General features: G+C 44.1%; 1 protein-coding gene across 1 annotated transcript in view; it reads left to right on the top strand.

Moving 5' to 3' along the window:
* Positions 1–17,591, top strand: part of PIWIL4 (piwi like RNA-mediated gene silencing 4) — a 51,436-nt gene that overhangs the window by 9,210 nt on the left and 24,635 nt on the right. Inside the window, exons 4-8 of the mRNA XM_066253675.1 lie at positions 188–402; positions 4,281–4,402; positions 6,793–6,873; positions 8,687–8,884; positions 12,267–12,378. Coding sequence (XP_066109772.1) covers positions 188–402; positions 4,281–4,402; positions 6,793–6,873; positions 8,687–8,884; positions 12,267–12,378 — 728 coding nt within the window. The remainder of the gene's footprint in view (positions 1–187; positions 403–4,280; positions 4,403–6,792; positions 6,874–8,686; positions 8,885–12,266; positions 12,379–17,591) is intronic.

Genomic DNA, 17,591 nt, shown 5'->3' with positions numbered 1-17,591 from the left:
TCCCAAATGTACGTACGTTGATAAGGTTAGCAGGCTACAAGTTATTTTGTGTCACTAAAAGAGAATCCTGGCTTTACAGCAAGTATGCATATACACATATATGTTTTAAATGATATGGTGTGAATGTTTAAATTAATATGGTATGATTTTTGATTTTTAGGAATGTTTTTGTTTTGTTTTTATCCAGGTTCCAGTGGAGTACCTGTGAAACTGGTCACCAATCTCTTTAGTTTAGATTTGCCCCAGGACTGGCAGCTGTACCAGTATCATGTGACATACACGCCAGATTTGGAATCTAGAAAAATAAGAATGGCTTTGCTTTATGGTCACAGGGAACTTTCCAACAAAGCAAAAGCATTTGATGGTGTCATCCTTTTTCTCTCACAAAAGCTAGAAGAAAAGGTACAGTCAGTTTGCTTTTTAAATACATACACACACGCACATACATTTGTGCCCATCCTTGTGTATTTAAGAGGTTAGCTGATTTTCATGACAGTGGGAATGAGTGTTTCATTCGCTCCGTTCCTGTTTCCCTGTTCCCATGTCTGAGAGCAAAAAGGCGTCCTAATTAAGACCTCATCAGTAATTGACTTCTTAATTAGCAAGTTGATGGCCTGGCATTTAAAAAATACGCTGTAATACAATCACTTATTTTTCAACTACTTGTTTTTTCTCGTAAAGTGTCCTCCTTGAAATAGACATCTTTTTAAAACTTTTCCCAAAATAAACCAGACTTGAAGAAACTCTTTCCTGTGGCTTCAGGGCTTTAAATTTACATTCTTTGTTCCCTCACAGTTGTGCCCACATGTTCAAATAATTCTACATCAATCTCTGATTATGAACCTGTCATTTATTTTATGACTTGCCCTACCATATGAAATACGAGCTATCGCTATTAGTCTTAGACATATTTTAATAGTGTGTCCATTGCATGATTCACATTTCTTTATCCATTTTTTTATACTGTACCTTCAACATAATCAGTTCTGAAACAAAGATATTGGTTTTTATCATAGACTTTGTTCTAAAGCAATAATAAAAGGACTACAAGAAAGAGAGAACTAATTTTTGTATGAAGAATAAAAATAGCATTGTATTAAAATTTTTTATTTTTCCTTGGAAAACTTAATCCTTTAGATCCACATTTTGAACAGAACAGTCTCTATACATTTCTAGACTCCATGTAAATATGAGTTGTTTTTTTTTTATTAAGTTAGTGGTGGGGAGGCAGAGACAGACTCCTGCATGCACCCTGACCCAGATCCACCTGGCAAGCCCCCTACTAGGCAGTGCTCTGCCCATCTGGGGCCGCTGCTCTGTTGATCAGCAATGGGACTATTTTTAGCATCTGAGGCGAGTCCATGGAATCATCTTTAGCACCTGGGGTCAACTTGCTCAAACCATTTGAGCCATGACTATGAGAGGGGAAGAGAGAGGAAAGCGAGAGAGAGGAAAGACAGAGAAAAGGCGGAGAGGTGGAGAAGCAGATGGTCACTTCTCCTGTGTGCCCTGACTGGAATTGAACCCGGGACTTCCACATGACGGGCTGATGCTCTACTGTTGAGTCAACCGGCCAGGGCCATATCTTTGTGAATTTCCTCAAGAAATGCATTTCTGGGTGCTTTATAATTTTGAGATGCTGAAATTTATATGGATGTTACTTGAGTGTTTATTTCATCTGAATGTGGAACTTTAAAAATTATACCGTATGATTAAATTTAAGGGCTTGAAAAACCTGGGACTGTAAATTTAGAAACACTTTTATTCATATGAAGTTCTTATTGATCCCTCAGTATTTTGTCATATGACCAGATGGTGACAGCCATCTAATGTGGCCTCTCATGCTTGAATGATATATTTCAAGTATATTGTCATTTAAGATCAATCTTGCTTATAGATACATTTGTAGTATGGAAATTTAGATATACTAAAATTATTATATACCCCGCTCCTTGGATAATCTAGCTTAACTTAACTATAGGTGCTGGGAATAAGCTAATGTTAGCTGTCATTCCAGATGAGCATGTAGTATGTGCCACACACCTTATTGGTGGGGATGGGAAGTAATGAGGCAGGTGAATAAACAGACAGTAAAAAACATGGTGTGACAAATCAGGCCTGTGGATTTCATTTCTCAGACACAGGTGATACTAGGCTTAGACCAAAGTGTGTTGTCTTACTCCTGTTGACAATGACCTACCCCCCAGTGACAAGAAGAAATAGTACAAAGAAATTGTCTTAAAGAAACTACTGTTCTCACCTTTTAATTCTCGTCTTAATACTGACTCAGGCTTAATCCTGCATTCCCATCCATCCTATGGGTAACTTCACAAGATGCTCATGTTAGTTGAAAGAGCTCCTCCACTGAAGTATCCATTGTGCTCCCAAATAGTGCAGTTCTAGAAGTCCTGCTCTGCTGCCTCCTGGTCTTCCACTGTCTTCCAGATCCCACCTGTTCATCTGTGGTCAGAATCTAGGTTCTTATCACTGATCACATCGATTTGCCACTCTAATGCATCATTTATTCTACACTTAGAAAGAGCCTATGTGCACCTGGCAGGGTGCTGCCACCATGGCACGGAGGAAACTAGGATCAAAAGAAAAGGCTCTTACCTGACCAGGCGATGGCACAGTGGATAGAGCATTGGCCTGGGACACACAGGACCCAGGTTTGAAACCCTGAGTTTGCTGACTTGAGTGTGGGCTCATCCAACTTTAGCACGGGTTCACCACCTTGAGCACAGGGTCACTGGCTTGAGTGTAGGATCATAGATATGACCTCATGGTCACTGGCTTGAGCCCAAAAGTCGCTGGCTTGAGCAAGGGGTCACTCACTCTACTGTAGCCCACCAGTCAAAGCACATATGAGAAAGTAATCAATGAACAAACCAAGGCACTGCAATGAAGAATTGATGCTTCTTATCTCTCCCTTTCTGTCTGTCTGTCCCTATCTGTCCCTCTCTCTCTCACACACAAAAAAAGACACTTCTTCTTGTCAAAAGATCTTTCATTTAGTCCTGAAGTTATTTACAAACAAGTGCAGTACAAGGTTGAATGAAATAATAATTAGTAGTTTTATTATGCTGGCATTTACTGAGCTCTTCCTAAGTGTTAGGTGCTGTGTTTGGTTGTTCTCTAGATTAACCCCAACACATCTCTCTTGAAAGGAGCAGATCTCCACAGTGCGAGAGCCCCTCATGTCTACTGGCTTTCTTCCAGATGTTGATGTGTTCTTTCTGCAGCTTCCTCCACTTCTGCTTTTCCTACAGTTTTATCTGAAGGAAGAAATCGTTTCAATGAAATATTTCAGCTCCTGGGAAAGAACCTGTTTCTCTCATTCTATTCAATGAGCCATTCATGCCCTATATTCTTGGTTCAACCTAAAAGTGGTTAAAACTACACTTTCACTATAGAAAATAAGGATAAACTTCTTAAGTGCTTGCCAATTAACTGACCTCTTTTAATTCCTTACCCTTTTGAAAAATTCTTGACCATTGATTTTTATGGACTTGATTTGTTTATTTTTTTATTCCTAAAACCTCTGTGGCTCTCTGTCTGGTCAAAGGAGCTTTAAATTTAGTTGGACAGCTGGCGTATTTTATTATTAGAACATTGTTTGAGATTATAAGAACTCTAGGGATTTCCCCGGATCTTTCAAAAGTCTATAAAATCAGATTTCTTACCTGTTTAAACTTCCGCCGCTTGCTTCTCTTTCCTCACGTTTACTCTTCCTCTTGTCTATCCTCTCTCCGTCCCGTTCTTCTCTTTTATGAAGAAACTTTTGAGAAACTCTGCTTGGAAATCTGTGAACCCAGGATGGGCGGGACAGGCTTCTGGACATCCAGGGAACCTCTGAAAATGGATGCATTGTGTACATCATTGTGGTGTATTCATATGTGACATTTCATTGGGGGAATGTCTGTAACTTTTATCAGACTCAAAATAATTTGTGACCTGTCTCATCATCCCCCCCCCAAAAAAAAGTCAAGAATCACTGCTCTGGAATTTTCTTTGAATTGAATCTTTGAGTCTGATTTTGATGCTCCATTAAGAAGTTAACAGAGTAGAGAGGAGAGATGTGTTTGCTTTTCTAGAATTAGCAAGATGCCGAGACAATAACGGTTCCAAGCATAATGTGTTGATTACATTATTACTCACATGGTAACATCTGCAGTTTTGTTTTTGTTAATGGGTATTTAATTGTGCTGGCTTCATCGCATCTCCATTCTGCACATTTGAGGATAATCTGGAGAGTGCATATTAAGTACTTCTTTTCCCAGGTCACGGAATTGTCAGCTGAAACTCGGAGAGGTGAGACTGTAAAGATGACTATCACCTTGACGGGGGAGCTGCCAGCAAGTTCCCCCGTGTCCATCCAGGTCTTCAGCATCATCTTTGGAAGGTAAGGTACCTTAAATGTGATTTTTTTTTCCTATTTTTCTGAAGTTGGAAACAGGGAGGCAGTCAGACAGACTCCTGCATGTGCCCGACCGGGATCCACCCGGCACGCCCACCAGGGGCGATGCTCTGCCCCTCCAGGGCGTTGCTCTATTGCAACCAGAGCCATTCTAGCACCTGAGGCAGAGGCCATAGAGCCATCCTCAGCGCCCAGGCCAACTTTGCTCCAATGGAGCCTTGGCTGCGGGAGGTGAAGAGAGAGAGAGGAAGGAGAGGGGGAGGGGTGGAGAAGCAGATGGGCGCTTCTCCTGTGTGCCCTAGCCGGGAGTCAAACCCGGGACTCCTGCATGCCAGACTGATGCTCTACCACTGAGCCAACATACACTAATGATGCCTTTCAGCATAGAGCTTGCGTTTTAAGATTATCAACCGTTTTGTAGGCGATATACCAGGAACAGTGTCTTCCTTCGGGCAGTTTTCCACATACTTTCATGTACTGTGAGTAATGTGCATTGCACCACAGTGCATCATAGCTTCACACTGGCATCGGTCATTATTTTCTAGTATTATCTGAGTTGAGACAAAGAAGTCAGGGGTTGTGATGTCTCTGTGGTACCAAGGAGGGCGCCCTTTTCCTTCTTTTCCTTTCTGTACCCTGTAGCCCCTCCTCTTAAAACTTGAATGTGTCTGGGTTATTACTGAGGGATTATTTGTTTTTATCCTAATTGATCTTTTTGTGTGTAAAAGGCCATCACCATCTCTTCTTTGCTCTTGGGGAGGGGGATGCGGAAGGAAGGTGATAACTGAGCTTTTCAGTGTTCTTCAAACTGATGTGGACCATTTCCTTCAAAGTCACCTTGGGGGTTGGCTGGGACTTGATAAAATGGAGGCTTCCAATCCCTCAGTGGACTCAGTGAATAGAATCTCATGAGTGGGAAAATCCACGTTTAGCAAGCTTATCAGGTGACATGTGCTGCCTACACAATAGCATGTGAACCACTGTTTTCCATGCTACTGGGGAGAGCAGTGAGGTAGAGGATCTATTAACAGAAGATTCGAGCTCTTTGCTCAGTACCGACCTCTGGATAGCAGGAGGATGCGGATTTCAGCTATTGATGAGTAAGGCACGCGGAGGAACTTCTCCTGCATAGATATATTGTTTTCTTGTTCTGGGCAGACTCTTGCCCACTCCCTTTGGGTCTCCCCTGAGCTTCAGTTCAGTGCTGCGTATGCTCCTCAGAAGCCAGTCTTGTGTGCGCCCTCCTGAGAGGGTACTCTTCTAAGTCAGCTAACATTTCGCAGGTGGTTTTCAGGTAGAAAGCTCTTTCACTTGTATTTGGTCTTACCTGATCCCTGTTCTAGGCCCTGAAGCAGATACTATTAAATAAACTCCCTGTTAGGTTCACTGAGAGGAACTGCAAACGGCCAAGGGAGGGAAAACAGTGGGCATATTAGCGCATCTGGGTGCAGATAGACTGAGGCCGAAAATGTGTCAGCCCCGATAGGAGGGAGTCGGGGGGTTTTATAGGGTTTGAAAGTTTTTGCTAACGTGTGTGTTGCTAGGAACCTGGTAAGATGTTGTCTGCTCCTTGAAATCAGGTGAGTCAGTCTGTGGTTAGTTGGTTCCAGGAACACCAGGAAGCTGTTTACAGACTTTTGAGTCTCTCAGCCATGTCCATTCCTTTTGAGTTAGACTGAGGTCACTAGGATCTGCAAAGTCCTAGCGAAAACGAAAGTTAGGAGGGGCAAAATGTAGCTACTTTTTGTTCTACCTAACAAGCCCCACTTCACAGATGAGGTTGAGGCTCAGGCACTTGGTAGCCAAAAGCATGCAGTTGGAGCCCATTTTCTGGCTTGAAACACTCACCCTTCCTGTATGCACTGGGCAGCCTCAGGTCAGCGAGGTGTTGGATTCCAAAGGTCACCATGATTAGCTGCCAAAGGGGCACCCATGTTATTTGTTAGCAGCTCGACAGCTTGAGCAGCGTCCTTATAAACAGCCTCTTTATCTCAAAATAGAGAAGAAGCCAGAAGAGCCTTCATCCATGGCCTGCCTCACCCCATCCATACTAACCAGAATGTTACAGCCACAGTGGTAACTATTTAAGTGACTGTATATTTATCATTGCAATTAGACTCAAACAGATAAGAATTAATTTCAGTTATATCATTCTCAAATATGAAGTGATCATTCATATACAGATATGTGTGTGTGTGTGTGTATATATACACGCAGTCATGTATACAGTATTTAGTATCTGAACCTCCTGGTGCTATAAGAACGAGAGTTCGGTACTTTCTGCATATTTTTATCATTCTGTTCAACATGGGTACAAACTCAGAATTGTATAACCACTGATGTTTACCAAAGAGTAAAAAAGTATGTACTTGCAGGATCTTAAAAAAATTGTCCATGTACCAGATTGGACGGAACTTCTATAAACCTTCCGAGCCCGTGGAAATTCCCCAGCACAGGTAGGTTTGTTTATGCTTCCTGTTACCCTGAAATTTTTATAATGTGAGCACCATAATTTACGATCCAGTGTTATAATGCCTCCTATGAGAGACTTCATGGTATGAAAAGTAATGGATTTTTTTAAATTTTCAAGTTTTTTATAGAATAATGTCAACATGAAACTAGCAGCCAGTTTTCTTATATTAGTGTGCTAGATCGTTATCATAAATCCTAGAAGGAATTCAGGAACGGAGCTTTCTGCATGTGACAAGTAATAATGAAAACAGAATAAGCTATATTGTGTTACAGCGAAGAGTCGGTGCTCTGTTTTCTTGCTGACAGGAAGTTGGCATAGCCAGAGTGGTTGATATGAAATTATCGGGTAGGCAGACAAACAAGGCAACTAAAGTACCCTAGTTGAAGGATAGAACTGTTAGGAACACATACAGAATTTCATCCCAAACGAGGAGGTAGATGCTGCAGAGAAAGTGCTCAGCTGTGTCTTGAACTGGTTGTTACTCGGCTCTCCAGAATATGTGGCCAAGTTAAAGACAGAAGGGCAACCAGCATCCCAAAGCAGACGTGGAGACAAAGGGAGAAGTGAGTAAAGATAGAAAGTAGGGCAGGGTGTTTGGTCTTCTGCCAGGTAGAGGAAGAATCAGGGCTTTCCATGTTGTTTCATTGTGCCATAGTGGTCTGTACCCAGCATGCTCTTCACCCGTCACTTACCCAGCAGGATTAGAAATTCCCGTAGGCCCAGCGTGTGCTGAGCTAGAGTGAGTGAAGCTGGCTTAGTATCCCAGTGAAAGAAGTACACAAAATAAAAACAGCTGATTTTTTTAAATTGTCTATTCTTTCACGCCATTTTATCACTTTTTTTTAAGACTTCATTCCAGTCTACAATATTTATACATGTGGGAAGGAGCTGTAGCCTCCGCTGTAGCTCCTTTTGTGTGTCTGCACATTGCATTTCTTCAGTTAGTTCTCACTCTCGTGAGTAAGCCTGTCTGCTGTCTTCACCACAGGATCCATGTGCTTGTCTGAGCTTAGCTGTTTTCAGGCTGTGGTTCTCCATAAACATATGAATCCTTCAGCTGTGGTTTTCAAACCAGGGGCAGTTTTGTCCCCCAGGGGACATTTAGCAATGTCTATAGATATTTTGGGTTGTTGCTAGTGGCATTGAGTGGGTAGAGGCCAGGCTGTGCTAAACATCCTGCGATGCACAGAACAGCCCCTAACAAAGTTATATGGTCCAAAATGTCAGTATGTGTCGAGATTGAGAAACCCTGCTTTACAGGAATATATTTTGTCTTAAATATATGTTTAAAGGCACTCAGTCCAGCGGGAAATAGTAAATGACTAAAGAAAAAATTATTTCATAAAAGTTTAGAGAATTGAACTGTAAAAACCAGTATTTAAAAATGTTTATTGTGCCTGACCAGGCGGTGGAGCAGTGGATAGAGTGTCGGACTGGGATGTGGAGGACCCAGGTTCGAGACCCCAAGGTCACCAGCTTGAGCACGGGCTCATCTGGTTTGAGCAAAGCTCACCAGCTTGGACCCAAGGTCGCTGGCTCGAGCAAGGGGTTACTCGGTCTGCTGAAGGCCCACAGGCAAGCAAGCCACATATGAGAAAGCAATCAATGACAACTAAGGTGTTGCAACGAAAAACTGATGATTGATGCTTCTCATCTCTCTTCGTTCCTGTCTGTCTGTCCCTATCTATCCCTCTGTCTGACTCTCTCTCTGTCTCTGTAAAATAAATAAATAAATAAAAATGTTTATTGTTTCTCTGATATAACTCAATTTTTAAATTTTTATTTATTTTTTAAAGGTTGTCCCTTTGGCCTGGGTTCACCATTTCTGTATCCCAGTTTGAAAGCAAACTCCTGTTTAGTGCTGATGTGAGTTATAAAATCCTCCGAAATGAGACAGTGATGGAATTCATGACTGGTCTCTATCACCAGGCTGGTGTGTCTAGCTTTGCCCAGATGTGTGAAAAACAGCTGATTGGGTTCATTGTCCTTACAAGGTAAAAAGCCTGCTTCTAAATAAACTTTTCCCCAGAGAATAAATTATTTATGGCATTTGGGAACAGGAATAGCATCAGAGTTTTACTGCATAGGGACCAGGCTGGCCTGTAGTGTTTGGTTCTTGACTGTGCAGGCAAGATTTCTTAACACGAGTCCAGATGATTTTGAAAGCACATTTATTCAAGCTGGTAAAACAACGAAGAGCTTAGGATAGAAGAAGCAATAGGAGAGAGCCTAGGCACGGCTGCTTTGGCTCTCTGGAAATGTTAGAGGAAAGAAGTGAACCTAGGAGGGGCTGCTTGGCTCACTGGAAAATCAGAGAAAATGGGCCTTGGAGACAGTTCAGGGGCTTAGCCTGGGACAAGCTGCTGCTGCCCACTGCCCCCCCCCCCAGCTGCAAATCTCATGGGGACCCTTAGGGTTTAGGAAATGCATGCCTGGGAGAGAAGAAAGATGTGGGTATGCTCTCAGGAGGAAGAGTGTGCCCTGGGCCCTTCGTCTTGAGGCTGTTAAAAGCTGGGAGTTCAGGGGAGGTCTCAGGGGAGGATCTCAATAGAAGATTCATCAGCTTTGTTCTGAGGTGCAAAATGAGACTTATTCCCTTGACCTCATCCTTCCTGGGGTGTGGCTGGCACAAATGATATTAAGTGGATTTCTGTTATCTGTCTCCCTGAGAAGTGTGATTTAAGCTATTCACCCTCTGGTTGGGGAGGAGAAGTGTAAGTGTCCTTCGTTAGGGAAGATAGGGTTTTGTGATTTTCTGGCAGTATACCGCTTGAGGGTTTAACCGTCTGTCTCAGTTTCCCTATTCCATTTGTCCTGGCCTACTGCTATCTCAAGGGGATTGGCCTGACCACAGATCTGATCACTTCACTCTGCTGTTTAGGGGACCTGACTGTTCTCAGACGTCTAAGGTTCCAGGCTTTCTTGAGTGGCAAGTGGCATTCTGGATTGTCCGCAATCTGACATGGTCCTGCCTTGTCTCTTGCTGCACCTCATCCTCAGTACTCTGCACTGTGTTTCCTCTCTGCTTCTGTCTGGATTCCTCACCCCTAATTCTGTTGTAAATTTCTACTTCCACAAAGCCCAGGTCAGCTGTTACTGCTTTCTGAAGCCTCTACCGTTCCCTCCTTTCTGCTGCTCCCATAAGCACGTTGCTAATAGCTACCTCTTTATAGCTATTTTATTTCACTTAATGACCATATAGGATAGAACGTTAGGCTCATGTCTCATCTTCTCTCTAAGAGTAGGAGGTCCTTAAGGCTGAGAACTTTCAAGCCTCTGAATTTGTCTATATATATATTATTTGCACTCTGTGCACATTGAACTGAATTACACACAGGCAGATGAGGTAACTTCCTGAGGAACAAAAAGCTTACCATACATTGTTGCTGGTCCACAACACTTCTTTTAGAAGACCTGTTGGCCTTCTCCTAGTCTGGCTTAGAATTTCCACTGAAAGTTTTTTTTCTGGCTTGTACAGTGCAGAGGGACTGGTTGAATTCCACACTACCTGGGGGTGAAAAAGCTGCCTCCTGTCCTATCTTAATTTTCATGATTGGTTTATGTTGGTCAAATAAGTTTGTAAATAATGATATATATTATCATATATATCAAAAAATATATATATTTGCTCGCTTATAGTTTGCATTGGATGTGGGGGGACAGGCTGTAAGCAGGCAGGATTCTTATAGCCTAAGGTTTAGTTTTAAGACTAAGCCTTTCCCACCCTTTTTGATGTAGGGTGGTACACTCCTCTTATGCCTCAGATAAGTGACTTTGTATCAGAGACTTCCTTGTTTGTATATTGGATTAAAGGTTTGGATTTCTACACTATAAAGTGGGGTAGACCAGGAGATTGCTCTCTCGTTCCTGAGATTAGCATTAGAGGAGAGAGGAGAAAGGAGAGCAGAGAAATGCCACGTTGAGGAGGCCAGGAGAAGCAGCCAAGATGGTGGAGTGCTTAAGGAGAAGCCAATTAGTGCAGAGTTTGTCCAGAGAAAAGGAGATGGGAAACAGAGGTGAATAAGTCTGGTGAGCTAGAAACCTTTGATTCTAGGAAACTCGGATAAGTTAGTAGCTTTGTGAGCACTGAATGAGTGGGTTTGGGAGCCAGTATGTGTTTTTACTTGCCCGCCGGGTGCAAGCTGGGATTAAAGGTAATGGCTCACCAGTTCTTGGCTCCATTGTTTCATTACAGTCTGTCTGAATCTAATGCAAACCTGCATGGGCCAGGCTGCTGTGATGGTGGCCGTGGCTACTGGCTTTACAGTTTATCACACTATTTTCAAGTGACCTTACAAGGTAATGGAGGTTTCTGTCATGAGGCTGGGGCAGCAGAGGGGATAGTCCAGCCACACAGCCTGAAAGGGACAAAGATTGTGATCTTAGCTGACCTGCTTTGCATCTAGATGGGAGACAGAGCAGCACACAGGGGTGGTTATCAGCCCTGTTTCTGTGTTTTGATTTTTTTTTTTTTAATCAGAAAAGGCTATCTTGAGGCTTTAAAAAAATCTATGTGACATAAGTCACTGATAGGAAAGTTTTTTCTTTTTTTTTTTTTAAGGGAAAGTTTATTGAGAAAGTCACAGAAATAGAAGTGAGCTGTAGAAGAAATGGGCTCAGGAAACAAGTTACAGAGGCAGAAGGAGGGCCCTTGGAGTTTAGGAGAGAGAAAGAGAGGGGTGAAGGAAAGATGCCTGGGAGGGGCGTGGGGAAAGGGGGTCGGGTGTGCTCCATAGAGAGAGCTGGGCTGATGGAAGGGCTTGGCTTTCCAACGTGCTGGAGAGGTTGGTCAGTATGAGGACTGTCCTGGTATGGAAACATTGTGGGTTTGATCCCTGGTCGTGGCACATACAGGAACAGATTGATGTTTCTGTGTGTCTCTCTCTCACCCCTCCTCTCTCTCTAAAATCAATTAAAAAAAAGAGAGATTTACTTGAAGTCAGAGTGTCTTATCAGTTAGAAAAACAGTTTGTGGTCCAATAACTTTTCTACCAGTTTTGTTGGAAAACAGAAGTCTTCCTGTAGATAAGAGTTAATTACTAGTCTTCTCATATGAGAGCTGATCACTTTAAAAAGTGACTATTCTTGGAGGTTGAAGAGGGTAAAGAGATAAATGGTGGTGGGAGGAGACTGGGGTGGTGACCACAAGACAATATACAGATAATGCATTGTAGAATTATACACCTGGAACCTATATAATTTTATTAACCAATGTCACCCCAATAATTTCGGTTAGAAAAGGGACTATTCTTGAGTTTCTCTCTTTCATGATTTCTGAAATTCTGGAGCCTAATACTTTGAATTAGAAGTGTAGTGAAATTGCTGCTTATCTTGTATGAGTTGAAAATAACTTAAAACATATCTTGCATTTATCAGATACAATAACAAAACCTACCGCATCGATGACATTGATTGGTCGGTGAAGCCCACGCACTCCTTTCAGAAGCGGGATGGCACTGAGATCACCTATGTGGACTACTACAAGCAGGTGGGACTTCGTTCCCTTCATCCTCATCTCCCTTCCTCTTAGCTCAGAGAAGTCTCCCTAGTCTTTTCAAGTCCAACAGGTTCTTCAGATTGTCAGGCCGAGTCTACCTCCAACATAATTCTCTGACTTGTCCCTTTTCCATCCCTACCATCCTTGGCTAGTACCAGACCCTCATTCTGTCTCCTATTGTCCTTCTTCCTGTAGGCCGAGTAATTTCCCTCTAGTATATCTGATAACATCACTGCTTAAAATATTCCCATGGCTCCCTATTTCCTTAAGAACCAGGTCTAAGCTCCTGGGTAGTTTCCAAGGTGCCTATAATAATAATATGACCTTTCCTTGCCTCTTAAGCCTCTCCTCTTACCACTCCCATTTCCTTCATGTTTTTTTTAAAAAAAATTTTTATGTATTTTTCTGAAGCTGGAAACGGGGAGGCAGGCAGGCAGACTCCTGCATGCCCCTGACCGGGATCCACCCGGCACACCCACCAGGGGGCGATGCTCTGCCCCTCCGGGGCGTCGCTCTGTCGCGACCAGAGCCACTCTAGCGCCTGGGGCAGAGGCCAAGGAGCCATCCCCAGCGCCCAGGCCATCTTTTGCTCCAATGGAGCCTCGGCTGCGGGAGGGGAAGAGAGAGACAGAGAAGAAGGAGAGAGGGAGGGGTGGAGAAGCAGATGGGCGCCTCTCCTGTGTGCCCTGGCTGGGAATCGAACCTGGGACTTCTGCACGCCAGGCCGACATTCTACCACTGATCCAACCGGCCAGGGCTTCCTTCATATGTTTTGCTGTTAATTCCCTGTGCAGTTTCACACATGTTGCTTTCTCTTCTTGGATGCCCCTTCACAGCCAGCCAATTACTAAGTACCCTTCAAGACTCAGCTCAGCTGTCAGTCCTTAGAGAACCCTGCAGTGCTCTGCCCAGGGCCCACTCCCTGCACTTAGCTGCATCAGAGTGTTAGGGGCAGAATGTGAGTGGTCTGACTCCTTTTCTGGACTTTGAGCTCTTTATTTCGGGATGCCCGGGGCTAGCATAGTGCCTTGCACATGGTTGGAACTCAGATACTCATTGATGGCTCTCCTGCTGTACCTGGAGGTTGGTTCACAGTGATCACAGTTACCTCTGCCTCCACCCCCACCTCCACCTGCATTTCTTCTCCCCGAGTCTCCCTCTCTTTCATGTACACTCATATTCCAGAGAGTCTGAAAGATCTCATAGATGTTTAAAAACAAAAAAATGTAAAGCAGAAACCCTTCGTTGACCTTTCAACGTCTTCAGGAAAAGCTATCTCTATTTTTTTTCCTTAGCTTAATTTCTTTGAAAGTCACCTATGGCCCTGGCTGGTTAGGTTAGTCAGTTCGAGCATCATCCCAAAACGACAAGGTTGTGGGTTCAGTCCTCGGTGAGGGTACACATGGAAGGCAACCAGTAAATGCAGGACTGAGAAGAGCAACAAATGCATGCTTCCCTCCTCACCCCCCTTCCTTTCTTTGTTTCTCTAAAAATCTATGAATAAATTAAGAAATTAAACCCTGGCCTGGTAGCTAAGTTGGTTGAAGCGTCTTTCGAAAGCACAGAGGTTGCTGGTTGGGACACGTACAAGAACAGCTCAGTGTTCCTGTCTCTCTGCCTCTCTCTCTCTCCCTACCTCACTCTAAAAAAAAATCATCTATATTAGCTCCAAGCACCTCTTCAGTTTTTTTCCTTAAGCTTCAGCAGTCTGGTATCTGATTTGGTTGCTATGGCAATAACTCTTTAAAAGTCAAATTCACCTACTGTTCTCATCCTAATGGGCTTTGGTGGCATTTGATACTAGTGACCATACCCATCTGGCTGAACTTCCCACCTTGACACTCTGCTTTTTTTTTTTTTTCATTTTTCCGAAGCTGGAAACGGGGAGGCAGTCAGACAGACTCCCGCATGTGCCCGACCGGGATCCACCTGGCACACCCACCAGGGGGTGATGCTTTGCCCCTCTGGGACGTCGCTCTGTTGCGTCCAGAGCCATTCTAGCGCCTGAGGCAGAGGCCACAGAGCCATCCCCAGCGCCCGGGCCATCTTTGCTCCAATGGAGCCTTGGCTGCGGGAGGGGAAGAGAGAGACAGAGAGGAAGGAGGGGGGGAGGGGTGGAGAAGCAGATGGGCGCTTCTCCTGTGTGCCCTGGCCGGGAATCAAACCTGGGACTCCTGCACGCCAGGCCGATGCTCTACCACTGAGCCAACCAGCCAGGGCCCCCACCTTGACTCTTGAGGCACGTCCTTGGTGGTTCTCCGCTAGGTTTCAGATCTTTTCTTCTTAGCCTCTTACGATGTTTTTCCTCTTTTTCTCCCCAAACCTTAAATGCTGTTATTCACCGTGGTCCCCTCATATGGGATCTCTACTTCACATTTTGAGATCTGTCAAATAGAGTATTTTTGCCTTGCCCTCATTTCTAAGTTACATACTCACCTTTTACTTTCAGACCATATTTGCATGTATATCCGGCAAGCATCTCACGCTAACATAACTCATGCTGAATTCATTCTTCCTCGCTTCTGTTTCTCCTTGGGGGTTCTGCCTCTCCGGACCTCATTTTGCTTCCTTGGCTCTGCTTTGCCCTCCCCACCTCCTTTGTTGTCACTAGGATGAGTACTGCCTTTTTTTATCCCTGAGTTCTCCCTGGAGCCCGTGCCCCTTCCCAACCCTGCTCACTGCCTCGATGCAGAACCTCTCATGAACTCCCACCTGGGGATCTGGGTCACCCTCACTGCCACCACAGAGAGCTTTCTGAAACACTGCCCAGAAATGTGGTTACAAGCACAAGCTCTGGAATAAGAAGGTCCTAGCACGAGCTGTGTGTCCTTGGGCACATTACCAAACGTGAAGTGTCGTCTGTAAAGGAGGGTCTGCTGCCCGCCTTCATGGTGCTGTGGAAACACTGAGCGAGAGAGCGGTGCACACAGAGCATGGAGCCCGCTCCTGCACACCGTGAGCCCTGCGTAAACGGTGGAGACCTGCCCCCTTTTCTCCAGCCTCCCCTTTTCATCTCTAGCCCCACACAGTTTGGCCCCATCTCAGCTGTAGCCTCATCTCACATGGGGTCCCCACCATGCACTCTGTGCTGCTCTCACCCAGCCCGCCTGGTGTCACTAAGTGCTCCTCAGCTTTTGCTCATGGTCACTAGACATCTGCCTAAAGCCACACTGTACCTTCTCCTTCATTACCAGGTGAAATCCTAGCTTCAAGGTCAAAAGCCTCCTCCTTTGTGAAGTCCTCTCTGACGCTTCCTGTCACAGTCACAGAAGAGCTAGTCGTTCTCTAAGCACTTGTACCACAGATCACACTGCTTCTAGGACACGTCTTCCTTCTAGAACAGGGACGGCATTTGTGCTGCACACCTCACAGAGCATCTTGGGCATGAAATGTGCTCTGTAATGTTTGCTTAGTAAACACAACATTTGGTTTTCTTTTCTGTGTTGTTAAATCTGTTCTTTGAGCAGATGTGTTTCAGCACCTGCAGACATTCTTAAAGGGAATATCCCACTTACTTTCTTTGAAGAGAGTTATGTTCACCACATTCATGCTGTAATTAGGGAGAAAAAGAAACAAAATTGTGACTTTTTTCTAGAATGTCCTCCTCTCGATCCAGGAAAGGAGCACTGAATTATTATGTAGTCCATAACTTCCACTTTCAAAGTTGAAGATGTGTTGATATTGACCTTTATATTTCTCTCTTTTATCTTATTATGAAAAATATTGTCAAATGCTAAGAACATTTGGGCAAGGGAGAGGGTCCAGTTCACCTTACGTCATAGCACAGGATGGGGATTCCTGGCCGTGCTCCAGGTGAACAGAAGACTGTCCTCCTGGGACATGCAGCTTTGTTCAAGTTGTTACCCAGGAGTCTTGTACCCCCCACATTTTCTTCAAGGTGCTCTCTGGACTCCGTCTCCTTCATGAAGCCTTCCCTGATTTAAGAGCCATAAATTATTTCACTACCATCACCATTTATTTCTCCCTCCTCCTCACTCCTGCCCCCATGACCCAGTACTGAGTAGTGTAATGGGCAGAGGTTCCCAAGTCATAAAGGGGCAAGTCCTGGCTGTGCTAATGTCCAATGACAGGACGTTGGAAAGCTGCTTAATTTCTCATGGTGTTTCCTCATCAACCAAGGGCACGATGATGATATCTGTCTCAGGTTTCTTAAGGTTAAATAAGAAAAAATATAAGCACTTAGCATATCATTATTTGTGTTTCTCATCTACTTTGCTTTACAGGTAACTTATTCACTGCAGTCCCTGGAGCCTCGTAGGCACAGGATGTGTCCTGAATTAATGGAGCCATGTATAAAACTCTCCCTTCTGCAAGGGCTTCTCCAAGCCTTTTGTCTGCAACATGAGTTGCAATCACCACTTTAAATTGCTATTTTCTGAATTCTTTTTTACCTTAGTGACTAAAAGTCCTTATTGAAACGGAGACACTCACTTCTTGCTTAATTATAGTTATTGATGTCAGCATCACACCATGCCCAGGCATTTTGTAATTTCTAATTCCAATTGTTCTGTCATTAGTGTTGAGTAAATTATGCTGGAAGTGAATGTTAATTGGAAAGTTTGCTTTCGGAAGAGAAATGAACTTTTCGGCAAGGTGAAAATGTTGCAATTCAAGTCTAGGAGGGGAAAGGGGTGATGTAGGAAGAAGCTCATTAAAAACCAGGCACGATGCTAGGGTGTTTGCACGAGTTACTCCGGAGCTACTGTTCTCCTCATTTCATAGATGAGACAGGTAGGGCACTTTCCCAGGGTCCCAGTGCAATTAAGTAGAAGGGCCAGAGATCAGATTCACGTTTGTCAGACTTCATGGCTGCTTCTTAGAACATCTTGTAATCCTGAAAATTAAGGGAGAGTCATACTCTTTGGGAAATCTGAGGTTGACTTAATATAACCCTTGCCTCCAACTTACGTGTGGATCTCTTCATGCATGGGGCCTGCCTCCTGTGCTGGGGCAGCCTGCCTCACAGTCAGCAGTGGTGGAGGGGCTGGTGTCGGGCAGCCCCAGCAGGGCCGCTGCGCTGTGTGTGGAGCTGCAGACTCTTCTGTCTGGGGATGAAATCCAAACAGAGCAGGGAAGTGGTTAAAACAAAATGAAATTATGTCACCCTATAAAAGATTATTAAAAACTGGCCTTCGGATCCAAAAGATAGAACCTGAGAAGAAGGAAGTGAAAATGAGTAGGGT

Source organism: Saccopteryx bilineata, chromosome 1, assembly GCF_036850765.1.
Source record: "Saccopteryx bilineata isolate mSacBil1 chromosome 1, mSacBil1_pri_phased_curated, whole genome shotgun sequence".
Classification (NCBI taxonomy): Eukaryota; Metazoa; Chordata; class Mammalia; order Chiroptera; family Emballonuridae; genus Saccopteryx; species Saccopteryx bilineata.
The sequence above is the reverse complement of the archived record's forward strand: the minus strand, read 5'-3'. Positions and strand labels throughout refer to the sequence as shown.